Source organism: Drosophila persimilis, unplaced genomic scaffold, assembly GCF_003286085.1.
Source record: "Drosophila persimilis strain 14011-0111.01,24,50 unplaced genomic scaffold, DperRS2 tig00000000-arrow-pilon, whole genome shotgun sequence".
In the NCBI taxonomy this organism is placed as follows: domain Eukaryota; kingdom Metazoa; phylum Arthropoda; class Insecta; order Diptera; family Drosophilidae; genus Drosophila; species Drosophila persimilis.
The window spans coordinates 21,023,272-21,038,894 of record NW_020825288.1 but is presented as its reverse complement, the minus strand read 5'-3'; the positions used below and the strand labels follow the sequence as shown (position 1 = coordinate 21,038,894).

Genomic DNA, 15,623 nt, shown 5'->3' with positions numbered 1-15,623 from the left:
AACGGAAACATATTAATCCCTAAGCTAAAGTTCAATAACCCTGATACATATTCCCCTAAGAAGCTTGACAAATGTTCTCCCCCAAAAGTTACATAGGTCTTATATAATATTCCCAAAACCTTAATAATAATCAAATCATCTACATTCAGCTCTCAAGAGGATTAACAGAGCTTAAGAGCTACTCTCAAGAATGTAGGGGTGAATATCTGCTGAAAAAAGAATTAAAGATCTGTTGGATTGGTATGAAATATCACAGACAGTTGCTTAGCAATTAAAACGGATCTGTACCAAGAGATTGGCTTCAATTAATATGCTATGAATCGAAAGTTAAGCATAATTAAAGCCAAACCCTTTCAATAACCTTTCTCTAACTCTTTTGTTCTGTGTTATTTGCAGAATCTTTGACCAAAAAAGAACCTAACATTCGCATTTTGCACACCCACAGAGCTTAGGCGCCACGAACAGGAAGTACGAGTTATTGCCCCGCAATTTCTGTACATTCAAAGTCGACGAAACATTAAATAGATTTCGCTGTCACCGCGCAGCAGATCAAATCTGAGCAGAGCAGAGCAGAGCAGAGCAAAAGCAAAGCAGATCAGATCGTGGCAGGTCCGGGGCAGAGCTGCGCGAACTTGATTTACTATAAAAGTTGACGTCTGTTTCCAGAAAAGTATCATTCGCAGCTCAAGTTCACTTCTGTAAAGAACCCAATCAGCACAGCACAAACACACCTCCCAAAATGGCATTCAAGGTAAGTGCTCTGCCCCACAGTGTGGATCGATCGATGGATTACCACGCCTCACTCTCGCCTCCCGACTCTCCTCCTTCTTGCAGTTCGTCTTCGCTCTCGCCTTCGTGGCCGTTGCCAGCGCCGGATACGCCGTTCCCCAGGTCTACCACGCCGGCCCAGCGGTGGCCACCTATGCCCATGCCGCGCCCGTGGCCGTCGCCCAGAAGGTTGTGGTGAAGGCCGCCGAGGAATACGATCCCCATCCCCAGTACCGTTTCTCCTACGGAGTCGATGACAAGCTGACCGGCGACAACAAGGGACAGGTGGAGGAGCGCGACGGAGATGTCGTCCGCGGAGAGTACTCCCTGATCGATGCCGATGGTTACAAGCGCACCGTCCAGTACACCGCCGACCCCATCAATGGATTCAATGCCGTCGTGAACCGTGAGCCCCTCGTCAAGGCCGTCGCCGTTGCCCCCGTTGTGAAGACCATCGCCGCTCCCGTGGCCCACTATGCTGCTCCCACCCACTACGCCGCTCCCGCTGTTGTGAAGACTGTGGCTCCCGCCTACCACTCCTATGCCGCCCCAGCTGTCGTCAAGGCCGTTGCTCCCGTGGCCCACTATGCTGCTCCTGCCCAGTACACATCCTATGCCGCACCTGCTCCCGTGGCCCACTATGCTGCTCCTGCTCAGTATACCTCCTATTCCGCCCCAGCTTCCGTTGCCCACTATGCTCATGCCGCCCCAGCTGTTACATACTCCGCGCCCGCTGCCCACTACTCCACGTACGCTGCCCCCGCCGTCAGCTACCACCACTAAGGATCGTAGGACTTGCAGGACTCTGAGTTGTACATAGAATTGTTGACTTTATTATTACTGTACATTTATTTATTGACAGCACCAATAAACAAAATGCATACGACATACATATCATGAACAAAGAAGGAGTTTTTTCATTGAACTTCCATTTTAAAGGTCTTCTTTAGCTGAGTTAAGAGAATTGTTTTGCACATTTGAATGGATGGATTAAATTCCGAAATCAGCTAAGGAATATTCAATTCTATCTTCAAGTAAAGCCACTGCCATTCAGATTCCACAAGTTCTTTCTCTCAGTTCACATTCCACAAGTTCCATTTAAAAAACTCTCCTTTCGAGCATAGTACACATTTCTCTGGAAATCCGTGGGTTGCCTGACTGTAAAGGACCCCTCAAAGGTCGTTCACATTATCCTGTTTTTCTGTTTTATTTATTTGCTGTTCGTTTTTTTTTCAGAACTTGTTTTTGTCGGACAACGGAAAAAGTTCACAGACCAAAAAGGATTGCTGCTGCAATCGTACTCGTAGAGCGATGCAATTCCTTGCAGTCTCGCCAGGACTTTTGTTTCGCGCTCCTTTAAGGATGCGATGCTCATTCGAGGGCAACGAACTGCTTTGGCCTGCTTGATCGTTCCGCTGACGATCCCTATCCCTATCCCTATCCCTAGACCCCCTCTGTCTGACGGGGCAGACAAAATTCTTGTGCTTTTGTCTTGCAGATTTCCATTTGAATGGACGAAGGACTCCTCCCTACCGCAATCGCAAAGAATCCTTTGCCTCGCTTTTATCTGTTGTTTGTAATATAAAACGGAAATTATGGGGTCATGACTTTACTTGCATGAATGATAAATACTAAGGGGAACATTCGAATCAGTTTCAGTTTCATTTTCAGTTTCGCTTTTAGTTCTAGCTGAAGTTTTAAGGGTTCTCTGGGGGTTCTGATCTGTTCTGTTCTTCTTCCGCTAGTTCTTCCCACAGTTAAATAGGAATTTATGTGGGACTGGGGTCCATAGAACACCTGCTGTTGCTGTTCGTCGCTGTTGAAGAACAATTCTGGAGTCTAGAGGGGCGATCCAAGGTTAGAGGTACTCCAATCTCAACTAGCCAACTGCTGGCATCGATTAGCCCCTTTTGCCGATGCGATTTAACTGACTAATCAAGTGGAAGATTTCAGATTTTTGGGTGCTGTGCTGTGCTGGACTCTTCATCGATAGCGGCCGTAGCCGGAACCCTTCTCAACTTCATCATCATCATTATCAGCCATGGAATACACAGCCCAACAACAATGAGAACTGACAATGCAACCAGACAAAAACAGAAAGCACAAGCTCTAAAAAACAAAAGGAGAGAGAGACCAGAAAAAACCCGATCAAGTGAGTTTAAGGATCGTCGAACCTCAAGCAGGGGGTAAACTGGCTTTCGGCCTCTCGTATAAATAGTGCATCTCCGGTTCTGGCGGCTCATTCAGTGTTTTGTGTTGAGTCCAAGAGGTTGGGCACAGGAGCAGCTTGCGATCGCGCTTTGGGGTGTAGCCGGACCAGCAAAAACTTCACCTTTTGGATAACGTACTTTTCGGATGCAGTTGCGCCCAGTCCATCAAATGGCAGATGTCTAGAGGTAATCCCATCCATTAGGACCAATTATAAAAGAATTAACATTTGAGCTCTTGCAGATTGCCCTTCTCTTAGATTTCAGCCATCGGCGTACTCGAAAATAATGCCAGGAAAATCCTTTCGATTTCGGTCCAGTCACAGCCGCCTCTTCCAACAGCACCACTTCCAACAAATCCTCTGCACAATCCACACACACACACACAAAAACCAGTCTAGGACCAGAACCCAGACGGAGCCAGCTAGCATCCTGGCCCACACACCTTTTTGGCCCTCATCACGAAACATTGAATCGTTGGAAGGTCGCACCACACCCATCCATCCATCCATCCATCCATCCAGCAACACCCCACCAAACGTCGTTTCGGAACTTTGGACAAAATTCACATTTGTGTTTAAGTTTAGGTGTAAACAATAAACAAAAGAACAACAATAGGCTACCAAAAAAAGTAAAAAAAAAAAATCGAAAACAGAGTATTGTTTTTTCTGGATTTTGTAATAGAATTTCATGCTCTCAGAGGAGTTCCAAGGAGCTCCCAAATGATACGTGGAAATGATCAAAGTTTGCTAGATTTTTAATTAACTAACAATCCTCAAGGCACTCAAAACTGAAAAACATTCTTCTCCCTTTTGAAACTTTTACTTTTCTTTGGGCTTGTGATCAAAGAAATCGTTGAACAAAATCTATGAAATCATTTCGTTAGCCAGAAAGGCCGCAATGCTAACAATAATTGTATGTATATCAAGGTCAGAGCAAGAGGCAAAGCCTATAACTATGACAGACCCACCATGTGAGTGCCCCCTGTACAGTCAGCAGATTTTAAAGGTTTACGGCACACACAGGTGCCACTGCTACTGCCAAAAAAAAAGCACAATAAAATACATACATAAAAAAGGGGCAAAAAAGGGTAAAAAATGTCTAAGAAAAATGATAAGTGAACTGGTTTTTTTGGTGTGTGCAAGTTTAATTGGCATTATTTGAGACAGCAGCAGCCTGGTTAAGCAGTTGGGCTATGGGCTTTGGGCTGTGGAATTTGTAATTGTAATGGCCATAAACTATTTCCAACTATTCCGCTTAGCCGTTTGTGAATTGCATTCGCCGCGTCGATTAACATAAACAAAATTCCGAGTGGAGTGTTTCCTTCAGAAATTAAGCAAACCAAACTAAATTGTAATTAACAAGCTCCACAGCTTATCTTTTTTTCAACAGTTGTCCAATAGATACAATATATCTTCAAGATACGAGTAGCGGCGGCCTGCTGACGGCCAGCTGTTGGCTACTGAAGTGATTATTTTTATGATTTTCAATACAAATTCGTTTCGTTGTGACCTTAGAGCTGCTGTACTGTGGAATCGTGCTGCAGTGGTCTGTTAATTAAATTAATTTAGCCAGGCAGCCGACAGTCGACAGTCGGGCAACTCCCTTTTCATAGAGGGGTCCATGTCTGTCCAGTCCTTTGGGGAAAAACCAAACAGCCAGACATTCTGTGACATTATTTAGGTTTTAGCCCTGCACTCGACATGGACACGGATACGGATATTGGACGGACATCGACAGGGACACCCAAACAGCGCTCAACCAATTTCCAGCAAACACTCGGCCCTGGTGATCAATCTTAAATTTTCACCGCTACTGTCAGAATTGTGCGTAGTCGACGACATGGGACTGGGACTGGGACATGTGTATCATGTGGCTTAGTTGTTCCTGGTCCAGACACTCTGTCTCTCCCGAATATACCTTAAAACGTTGACAGGCAAAACCCAAAAATGCTGGTTGACGAATGAGCCTCGGAGTCGGAGGCCCTCTCCCCGGGGAAAAAGCTGTTGAAAATGCTCTCTGTTCTGTTCTGTTCTTCTGTTTGCCTGCATCTCATGGATTGTTTAAATGAACCATGAATGTTGGCACTTTCCTTAATCAAATCAAAACGAAAGTATTTTAAAATTTATCCCTGAATTTAGGTTGAAATTTCATGTTAAGTCTAGGAATTTCTTTAAGTATTTTTTTCGCCTTTTAAAAGAGATTTGTTTCAGCCATTGTTTGGCATTTGGAATACGTAATCCCAAAATGTTGAAAAGCAGCGGGATATGGCCTTAAGTTCCCTTTCGAACCCCAACCATTCCAGCCATCAATCATCGCTTGTCAATGGCTGTGGACGTCTGCATGTATTGCTCCCTAAATGGCAGATTAAGGAAACTTATATGTACAAGATGTGAACTCAATTGCTGTTTCATATTCATATCTTAATTAGTTTTTATTCTTTCTCCTTACAAAGATGTATATTTAAGCCATATTTATTTAATTATTTAATAGTTATAGTGTATTTTTGTATAGGGGGGAAATTTAAAGGCAACGTACAAACATTACAAACATTGAAATAATTGAGTGTGTTCCTTAAGACTCTAAATCATAGTTCTTGAAAGAGAAATTGCACTTGAATCGCGGAGGAGGGATTCAAATTTTGATTTCGATTTATAAACTTTTGATTTAAGCTACTTTTAAATATTTACAAAATCAACAAAAGAATAAGAAATTAATTTGATTTGCTTAGTTTTAAGAGAGACTTTGCTTGTATTTAAATATTTGTTTGATTAGTTGTTGAATTTTTCTAGCTATTTACAGTTTTACCGGTGTTTTCTTTTATTTCTGAATGGGAGAATTTTCTGTTTGACTTTTAGCCAAAAGCAAAATTTATCTTTATCCTAAGTACAGATGGAATAGAACTCTTTAGGGTTAATTCTTAGGAATAGTATTTACAGATATGTGCGCTACGTGGCTACAACATCGAAGAGAAACACAGATACACACACACACTTACACACTTACAGACAGACAGGCAAACGGGGAGGGAATTAGGCTAGAACTGTACAGTCGCCTCTTCCTACACGAACTAACTGAGTTGGTAGTACTCGGGTGCAAAGTCATTGGCCAGATTGCTCAGGAAATTGAAATCCGATGAGCTGTTCGAGTTCTCCAGGCCACTGATCGCAGCAGCTCCGCCGGCGCTGCCTCCGCCACTGACAAAAGCCTGACTCTGGACCGCCGGTCCCCCGCCATTCAGTGCAAAGCCATGGATATGCGATGGCGGCGGTGGTGGAGGAACAACACCCACTCCAACGCCCACTCCCACGCCCGCTTGGACTGCTGCTGCGGCAGGATTGTGGTGGGCATGGAGATGGGCATGCGCCTGCGCCTGCACCTGAACATGATGGTGGGGGTGATGGGTGTGCGTGTGCGTGTGGGGCGGTACAGGGGGTTGTTGACCCGCCTCGTAGTAGCCAACACCAACACCAGCACCCGCAGAACCAGCGCCAGCGCTGCCTGGACCTCCAAAATTATTGTAGCCATCGCAGTTCTCCATCTGCAAACCGAGAGCGCTATAAGCCTCGCCCGTGCCCAGGTGATGCATGTGTCTGTAATGAGAAAAAGGAGGAAATATGTAAAAAATAATCAAATTGAATTTGATTTTAATTTGAATTCAAACTAAAACGGCTCAGCAACATATGCTGCTAAGAGGATGTTGCGGAACAGTTTTTGGATTTCAGGTTCAATTTATCGCCGCCATAGTGGCGCCATTCGTGCTACATTTTACATGTGTATTACGGCATAGCAAAGACAACAACCGCACGAGAATATTCAACAAAATCGATTCAAGTCTACTTACTGCTGATGATTAATGGGAGCCTGTTGGTGTTGCTGCTGTTGTTGAAACACCACAGACTGGTGTTGTTGGTGAGCCTGCGCCTGCGCTTGATGTTGAAAACTCATGTTGTCGTAGTAACCACTGTTGAAATTGCTCGGTCCGTTGATAGGTGGCGTCTCAAAGTCACCAACGTGGTGGTGTTGTTGCTGCTGCTGCTGTTGGTGGTTCATGTATGCACTGCCGTTGGCGTCGTTGTAGTTGTAATAAAACTGCTGGTCGTGCTGCTGCTGCTGCTGGCTGTTTTGGTGGAATGTGGCAGCATTGGGTTTGGGACTCAGATACTCGCCCGCGTGCAGCGACTGTTGCTTGTGCGGATTATTGTGGTGCGGCGAGGCGGCGAATTCAATATCGTATTTGCCATAATAGTCCTGTGGCTGTGGCTGCTGCTGCTGCTGTTGCGGATGCAGCTGCTGCTGCTGTTGCATTTGTTGCTTTGGACTAGGATAGTAGCCAGGGAAATAGCCACCAGCTGAGGCACCTCCACCGCCGCCGGCACCAACATTTCCACCACTATTACTATCGGTGAGGGGTGTGGGCGTGGCAATAGAATTGGCATTATTCTGGTAACGTTTCTTGCCCTTTGTTGGGGGAGGATTGGCGGAGGCGATGACGGCATCCGAGTCCCGCCGAAAGCTGACCAGACTCGGCGTAGAGCTCTCATAGCCAAAGGGCGACGCCTTCGATGAGGTGGACACTGCCTCTTTTTTGATGACCTGCAGAGAGATAGATGATCCATTTGAAAAAGGATTTTCAGTCAGAGAATATGTGTTGATCCTCACCTGATTCTCATCTTTCTTCTTGACTTTGATGGGACTGCTCTCCTCGATGTCCTCGTCCAGGCTGACACTGGAGGCCACACTGGAGTCGGCACTGATCACATTCGAGGCGGATACGGTGGTGCTGCCAAGCAGATTCGAGGAGATGCCCGTTTCCAAAGAGGAGTTGGGAGTCACTGAGCGAAAGAGATGTTCGATATGAGTTCTAATCCAAATCTTTGACTTGAAAGCACTTACGACTTCCCGCACTGGGATTATTGTTGGTGGCACTCGGCGTATTATTGTTGTGTCCCCGGGAATTGGACGTCGAATCGGGTATATCATCGGAGGGCAGTTCGCAGCCTTGACACGATTTCTTCGAATTGGAGTCTGGGCATGAAAGGTAAAACAAAATGCGAATCAGTAAGTATATAGCTGTAGAAAATTGATGATTTGTTTTCATAAGCTGGAGCTGAAGGCTGGAAGGCAGAGGACCAAAAACTCTCACACGAAAGGGGTTAGGGTTAGCCGTGGCATCCCACCACTGACAATGATTGATAAGCTACAGCATCTTTTACTCTTCTCCTTAAAAGCCTCTCAACTCAACGAAAACCACAGGCGGAAAAGTAAAAGTGGAACAACTTGTTGGATGAACCTGGACCTGGTGCCCAATGGAAGGGTTCCATTGAGAGTGCGGTACAGTTTCATGTATCCTTTAGGGATGTATGTCAGAGGTGTGATTGGAAAGCAAGGAAATTTCCTCTTAAATCTAGTTTAATATACATTTGCTTTACTTACTGCTATCGGATTGATCATCGTCACCTTTGAGGCTGTCTTTGTTGTCCTCATCGTCTGTTTTTGAGAGCGTTTGCCGCTTGTGTTTCATGCGGCGGTTTTGAAACCAAACTTTTACCTGCAAGACACCAAAATTAGATTAGTTCAAGGCGTCAAGGTGTGCAATTAAAAAGTAGAGAAGAAGCAGGAGGGCAGACACAGGAATGAGAGGAGGCAGTACCCGCCTGTCAACCCTGTGCTGCATGCAATTTGTCAGCGAAATAATGGAATTCCTTCAGTGCGAGTGCAAGCTGCTGCTGCCACAAAATGGATTGGCGGAATACATTGGAATACATTCTGCAGAGCAGAGAGCTGCACTGCACTGCCAAAATGGGGAAACGGCGGGAGCGACTCACCTGTCGCTCGGTTAGATCCAGGCTGGCTGCTATCTCGATTCTCCTTGGGCGGCATAAATATTTATTGAAGTGGAATTCCTTCTCCAGCTCCAGCAGCTGGGTGTTCGTGTACGCGGTGCGGAGGCGTCGGGGCAGGCCGTTTTCTGGAACGAATTCAGCTGCAATTGAGAAATTGCATTTTGTTCTTTGAGACTTTGGAGAGTGAATGTGAATTTTTGCTATCTTTTCTGCTTGGGGTTTCCAAACCATACCATATACCTTCGACATTCTTGCATTCGCTGTGTCCTACAAGTTTTCTGGAAGTCCTATCTATCTCTTTTTCGTGTAATCAATCCATCAGTTCCTCACCGAGCATAACTAATTCAATGGAAATGCTAGCCAACTATGGCAGTAACTTTTCCAAAAGATTCTCCACCACTACCTTCCGCCCAAAAAAACACAGCACTGCAGCTGATGCCGCCGCGGCGGTAAGTTTCGCTTTTTCGCAGCTCGGGAAATACCTCCGAGAGCGTTAAGTAATTAACAAAAATCTAATCAATCAATCGGTGATGGAGAGAAGAGACATGGCCACAGAGCCGCGGCCGATGTGGCTCTCAAGTAGTTTGGCTACCGAACAGAAGCCGCAATCAGTAGAGGCAGTTACCAGCATGGGAACATGGCTTCCAGGCGGCAGGGCAGGGGGAGATGAGAACTTCATTTGAATAAAGTGTGAGATGAGGGAAATGCTGCGCCACACGGAATGATATTCATATTTTGGCTGTGAATCCATGGAAAATCATAGCGTTTGAAATTTCTCTTGTTTCAATAAGGGATTTTACCGTGAAAAGTAGGCGAAACCACCCTGAATACGTTGTAGTACTCAAAGACTATAAGGATATAGCCTATTCGTGAGATTAGGTTCACTTTTGAAGAGATTAATACCAGTTTAATAGTAGAATAATAGCAGAAGAATAGATACTGAATACCAAATAGGAACTTTAATGGAATCCCAGTCGAGATAACAAATTAATTCTATTCAAATTGGGTTTAATTTCAAAAAAATACTAAATGTACCGAAAATACTAAAATACTAGAATATTTTTAATAAATTAAAATTAAAAAATATTAATAATAACAATACCACTAAAAATACCACTAAATAAAATACCAAAATGCACGAAAAAGATCTACCTCATGTGGTATTTATGAGAATTGCATAGAACGATTGCTATACCTTCCCGCAATCTGTAGGGCTATTGCTTATATATTCTTGATCCCCTTAACTTTCCTTTACTTCAAATCCCTGTACAGAACCCAAAAATCTTCCCACTAGTACCCAAAAAACTTTTCTCTTTCTAATGACGGAAGATCGGGGAAAAGAAAAGTTGTTTCTACTTGAACGAATTGAAATAAATGTGCCACCGAAATAAAATTCGCATTGAGTAGTAAAGAAATGCGCATATCATTTTAGGAAACACTGAACATTTGATTCCTTTACCCCGCCACCCCCCACCTTTCCAGCGAGTTTCTCCACACCTTATTTGCATTGATGCGATTGCAAAAAATATTTTTCTTATATTTTCGCGACTTTTTTTTGTTGTTTGGCAACAGCACACAAATTTCCAGTTGAACGAGCTGCGTAAACAGAGTCTCAATAGCGGAAAATGGCAGCAGTGGGGGCGGGAGGACCAGGACCAGGACCAGGAGCCAGACATAGACACTGATTGAATTACAGATGCGAAGCGAACACTCGGGGTTCCTTCATCAATACTCGCAAAGCGGATGCCATAAACACCACCTGGTGGGGCACGGCCACGGCACACACACAGCAGGGTGGGAAGAGGAGAGGAGAGGCCATTTCCCCAGAACGAACGCCCGGAGGCGGGAGCGTGGAGTGCGAGTACCGTGTACTTTGGTTACTCGTACTTGTGCGAAAAGTGCCCAGAGATATAGATACGGAATGAAAGCATAAATTTCGCACAAAAGTTGCAGCCGAAAACTGTTTACGAGCCAGAGGGCCACCAGGCGCAGGCAGGGCAGGGCACGGCACGGCAGGCACTCAGGCAGAGCCCAAAACGGCAGTCAGCCAGAGGGAAAACTGAAAAGTAAAGTGCACAAAAGCAGAAAATATGATTTCCTTTTTGGCGACGACAAGCAAAAAGATAATTTTCTAAAACCCGAACCCAAGCCCCTCTCGAAAGTGCCACACAGAGAGAGAGCGGGAAAGATTCTAGGCAGAAGCCAAGTTGAGTGCAATTTCTGCAGCCTGGTCAAAATGGAATCCATAGCGAAAGCATTGCACCACCCAACACCACCCAACACTGCAGTCCCAAAAGCAAATGACAGCTGCCTGCTCTGCCTCTGGTTCTGCCTCTGGTTCTGGTTCCTGGCTCTCTCTGGCTCTTTTCTAGAGGTGGCTTGGAAATTACAAAATGAATTTTGTTTTGTCATGGCCCCAGAGATGAAGGAGGAGGCAGAGAGGCGCCCAGCCGTAGCCGTAGCCGTAGCCGTAGAGACATTGGAAATGTCATCAGCATGGATGAAATGCCGGAAAAGTCAAAATGGAAACTTATCAGCAAAACTACAAACGAAGGAGGAGGATACTTTGCAGCAGCTTTTCGGGATTGGATTGGGTTTTGTGGCAGGACTCTGGGATTGCCTTCAACTTAAATATTAGAAATCATCAGTTGGTTATTGTTTGCTCGTAGATCTCCTCCCTTTTGGTTGGAAATAAAATTAGTTTCAATAGCAAAATTCAAGCAGACAGCAGAGGAAGCATTTCTGCATGATTTACAGCCAGTCCTTTTTGGGAGGAATAGGGATACACTTATTAACTGCTTCAACAGCATCGTTTACATGTTAACACTTAAACGCACTCGCTGTCCGCTGTCCACTACGACCGAAGGACCTTCTTCTGCTGCTGCTGCTGCTGCTGCTCCTGGGAAATTTATGTTTCTATTTGGGGAAACCCACAAAAAACCTGCCAGAAGATGCCATGGCAAAGCGGGGCACATTTAACGCATTTGCCGCACCTTTGGTCTGGAAATTAAAACGAGCGTACATTTTGCAACAATTGCACAAAGATGGCTGCTAAAAAAAGGGAATATTATAATCAGTACAGAGGGAGAAATCAGCCAGTAAAAGCCCAAGAGATCTGCAGAAGGGAGACCATCAAAACTGGTCCTAAAAATCTCATTTAGTTCCTCGCAGTGTATATCCCTCACCAGTTCTTCAAGTAAATCATCTGTGGTCTCTCCCCCTCACATGGCAAGGAATTTCCAGAATGAATTGTATGCACACTCGTGTGTCTATTTGGTCAACACTAACTACGAAGTACATACATAAGTAGATGGTAGGATGGGGGCTTGTGTGTAACCATTTTTTGGGCTCGACCACTTGCACATGACCACAGTCCATAAGGATGCACATTAAGGACATTTGTGGCCGGGTCAGAGGACAAGAGCGGTCAACAAGGTGGGACACAGACCCGGACCCGGACCCGAACCCGGACTCGGACCCAAGTGGCAAAAAATGACCTCAATTTATCTTGTAAATTTTCGTGTTGGTCTAGCCAGAGGAAAGGGGAAACATTTTCCTTGGCCAGCTACATTCCGTCTGATTCTTGAGGTTCGTTAAAGCTTTAAGACTTTGAGCAAAAGTATCTGACAAATTCAATCAAAGGGGTGGCACAATAAAGAAAAAAAAAAACTAAGACTTGGAGAAGACAATGCCGATGCGGCATCAGTCAGAAGTCGGTAGCTGAAATGCCAAATGCTGATGCGCGTTGCAGTAGAAATTCTCATTCATTCATTCAGCAGCAACAGCAGCAGCAGTAAAAAAACGAGATACAGATACAGATACAGCAACAGCTACAGCAACAGAGCTACAACAGATACAAATATGTAGCTGCTGGATATATCTTATTGTCGGTGTGGGCCGACCGACCGAATGCGCAAAGAGCAGAGAACCATTAATCATTCCGGCCAAAGGAAGACAACAGCCAACAGACAACAGAGACAGCGAACGGAGACGACGATGGAGCTGTGGAAAAAGTCAATTTCTCATGGAAATATTTTGTACGAGTATCTGCTGTTGTCTCTCCACTTGATATGCATTCAGAACTAAACCAGCTCCCAGATACAAACTACAAAAAATGGGAGCACCCAAAAGATGGGAGTATAAATATTTTATTGGATCCCAACCAGCCCACTCGAAAGGAGCATCTCGAAGAGAAACAAAGGATATGCGAAAGGCTACGAAAGTCTTCAATCATTTAATTGTGGCTCTTGATTGACAGTTATGCGAAAAGTACAACCCAACACTTCTGAATGGGCCCCGGGTCCTTGCCATTGGATTAGTTTTAATTAGCGAAGCAAGGCAAAAGGGTTGAGCCGCAGTCTGGGGCGGGGGGAAAACCCATCCACACTGGCCGGGCGGCCAGACAAACATTTCCGCTCCAAAACTTTACTTTAATGCCACGAAAGAGAGCTGCCACAGTCGAAAAAGATAAATTAGAGAAATATATTTAATGACTTTTCATGACCAGCAAATGTCAACAAAACAGCAGACAAAACTCGGAACTGAACCCCCGGAGGAGGATTGTTTTGATCAGGAGACAGTGTTTTGGGCTGGAGGTGTGAAAATTGTTGATTAATGTTTAGGGAAATGTGGAAATATCTTAGGGAAAGGTATTGTGAGAGATAGGATCTCTAGAAGAGCCGCTGAACCTGTCTTTTCGAACGGAATTATAGCATGAAGTTTTCATTCACATATTTTGGATGTGGAAATTCAAATATTCCATCACAAATTCCCATTGGAAAAGATACATGGGTATTTTTTATATGACACACATTTTTATACCTTATTTCATTCGTCTTATCAAAAGGCCATTAAGCCAAATAACTTTGAAACCATTTTAAAATTGTTTCATATTTGAATTGTGTTTGTTTTTCCACGCAGATTTTTCTCCGCCATTTTCCCATTCATTCATTTTCCAAAAAATTGAATGAAAAAGAAGCAGAGAGAGAGAGAGATATAATCAGGGGAAATACTTTAAAGCGGCATAAATTGAAAAACTTTCAACATGGCCCATGGACTTTTCCCTCTGTATATATTTATGATATTTACGATTATATATAGAGACAATGTCATTTCATACAAAAGACCATGTGTTGTCGAAGGGAAACAGAGACAGAGCGACAGAGAGAGACAGCGATATCTTTTGCTATGGAAATATGAAGGAAAGCTGTTTGGTAAAAACTTTTTTCCAACGCTTAAGCCTGGGTCCTCGTCCCAGCCCCTTTAGAGCTGGGCTGTCATTTTGGCCTGGTGCAGGGATTCTGGTGGCCTGGTGCTCCTTCTGCCAGACTTCCACATCCTCTATATCCTCCTCCTCCTTCTGCCACATCTTTCTCTTCGGCTGGGCTCAAAATATGAAATCCATCAGGGATGGATGCTAAGAGCTGTCAATCAAAATCAGCGAGGGAAACTTTTTTCCATCCCCGCGCTCTGCTCTCTCTCTCTCTCTCTCTCTTTCGCTCTCTCGCTGGCATATAGAAAATTTACATTTCCTGGCGCTCTACCATCCTCTCATCCCCTGGTGGATTATGTTTTTGCATGTCTGCCAGATTGAAAGCGAATTAAAAATGGGAGAAAAGCCGGCGAAAAAAAAAACTGTTTAAAGCTTCATCTCAGTCAATGGAAAATTAATGTCAATTTAAGAGCCCGCCCAGCCTCGATTCTCTCCATTCGGAAATTGATTTTCGTAAAATACCAAAACTAAACCAAAGCTCGACACGAATGCGATTACATGGAAAAGTACAGAGAGTCGGACAATACTTAGTTCCACCTTAACGCCCATGTTAAAGATCCCAAGGCAGTCACGCAGGTGGACAGCCAAGGCAGTCTTTCAGGTGGAGATCCAAGGCAGAGTCTTTCAGGCAAAGCCCCAATGGCAGTCTTTCAGTTGCAGATCCAATTGTATGTCCAAGGCAGAAGCTGCCATAACCAACAATAGACCCCCTGACATGACATTGAGAGGCCTTCCATGGAAAGCCTCTCGCTCTCTCGCGGTTTTCGCAAACAATGGACAAGAAAGCGTGCCGACATAGAAATGAAAATGATTAGTCTCCTTGCTTCAGGTTGCATGAAAAATTATTTAACGAGTAAATTGTAAGGCAGCACACAAATGCTACTCAAACAGTCTCACAGCCACAGAAACAGATACAGATACAGGTCGGACAAAGACAAATACTGAAGCTGAAGGCCAAAAATCAGCTTATGATCGTTTGAAGTCTTGACACCTCCAAAAGCCGGCAGCCAGAGCTCGCTCTCTGTACAGCGAATGAATGAATATGAATGATGTGGACTAGAGATGGCAGCGTGATTGGTAAAAGAGCGATAGGATAGGGAATCACGAATAGGTAAAGTGATCTTTGACCTTTGGATGATTCATATTTATATTAGTTTTAATCTTGAAAGACTTTCTTGGACTGAAATATTAACCATATTAAAGAGGGTAAAGTGTTTACTGACTATGAAGAAATATATATCGGATAACTTATCATAATAGTCACAAATTCATTGAGTTGCCGAACGATTAATTGTCTTTAAGATCGATTTCTAATGGCAAGCAACTCTGTTTAATGAAGATGGCAATGCCTTGAAGCGAAGAAGCAATACTGGGCATCGACAGACGGAAGAAAGTATTCTTTCGATACAGTATCATTAATTTAACAACTTAATTCTTCTCCTTTGCTGAAGAGTGTGATTTTTGGCATACATTTTATAACTCCTCTGGGTTCTTAAGTAACTAACTTTCGTAGGACCATTCCATTCGCTT

General features: G+C 44.2%; 2 protein-coding genes across 3 annotated transcripts in view; one reads left to right on the top strand and one right to left on the bottom strand.

Moving 5' to 3' along the window:
* The first annotated feature begins 721 nt into the window (after positions 1-721).
* On the top strand, positions 722-1,653 carry LOC6591446 (larval cuticle protein A3A). Its single transcript, XM_026995332.1, has 2 exons — positions 722-751; positions 835-1,653. Exons 1-2 carry the CDS (start codon positions 740-742, stop codon positions 1,549-1,551), a joined length of 729 nt encoding a protein of 242 aa, XP_026851133.1. The 5' UTR covers positions 722-739; the 3' UTR covers positions 1,552-1,653.
* A 4,209-nt stretch (positions 1,654-5,862) lies between these two features.
* Positions 5,863-15,623, bottom strand: part of LOC6591445 (homeotic protein proboscipedia) — a 33,063-nt gene continuing 23,302 nt past the window's right edge. The window contains exons 3-8 of one of the 2 annotated variants that reach the window (XM_002016932.2): positions 8,804-8,961; positions 8,412-8,526; positions 7,872-8,003; positions 7,638-7,810; positions 6,820-7,571; positions 5,863-6,568 (exon numbers count right to left, since the gene is read on the bottom strand). In XM_002016932.2, coding sequence (XP_002016968.1) covers positions 6,046-6,568; positions 6,820-7,571; positions 7,638-7,810; positions 7,872-8,003; positions 8,412-8,526; positions 8,804-8,961 — 1,853 coding nt within the window. In that variant the 3' untranslated portion in view covers positions 5,863-6,045. The remainder of the gene's footprint in view (positions 6,569-6,819; positions 7,572-7,637; positions 7,811-7,871; positions 8,004-8,411; positions 8,527-8,803; positions 8,962-15,623) is intronic. The other variant, XM_026994687.1, reaches the window with a different exon arrangement.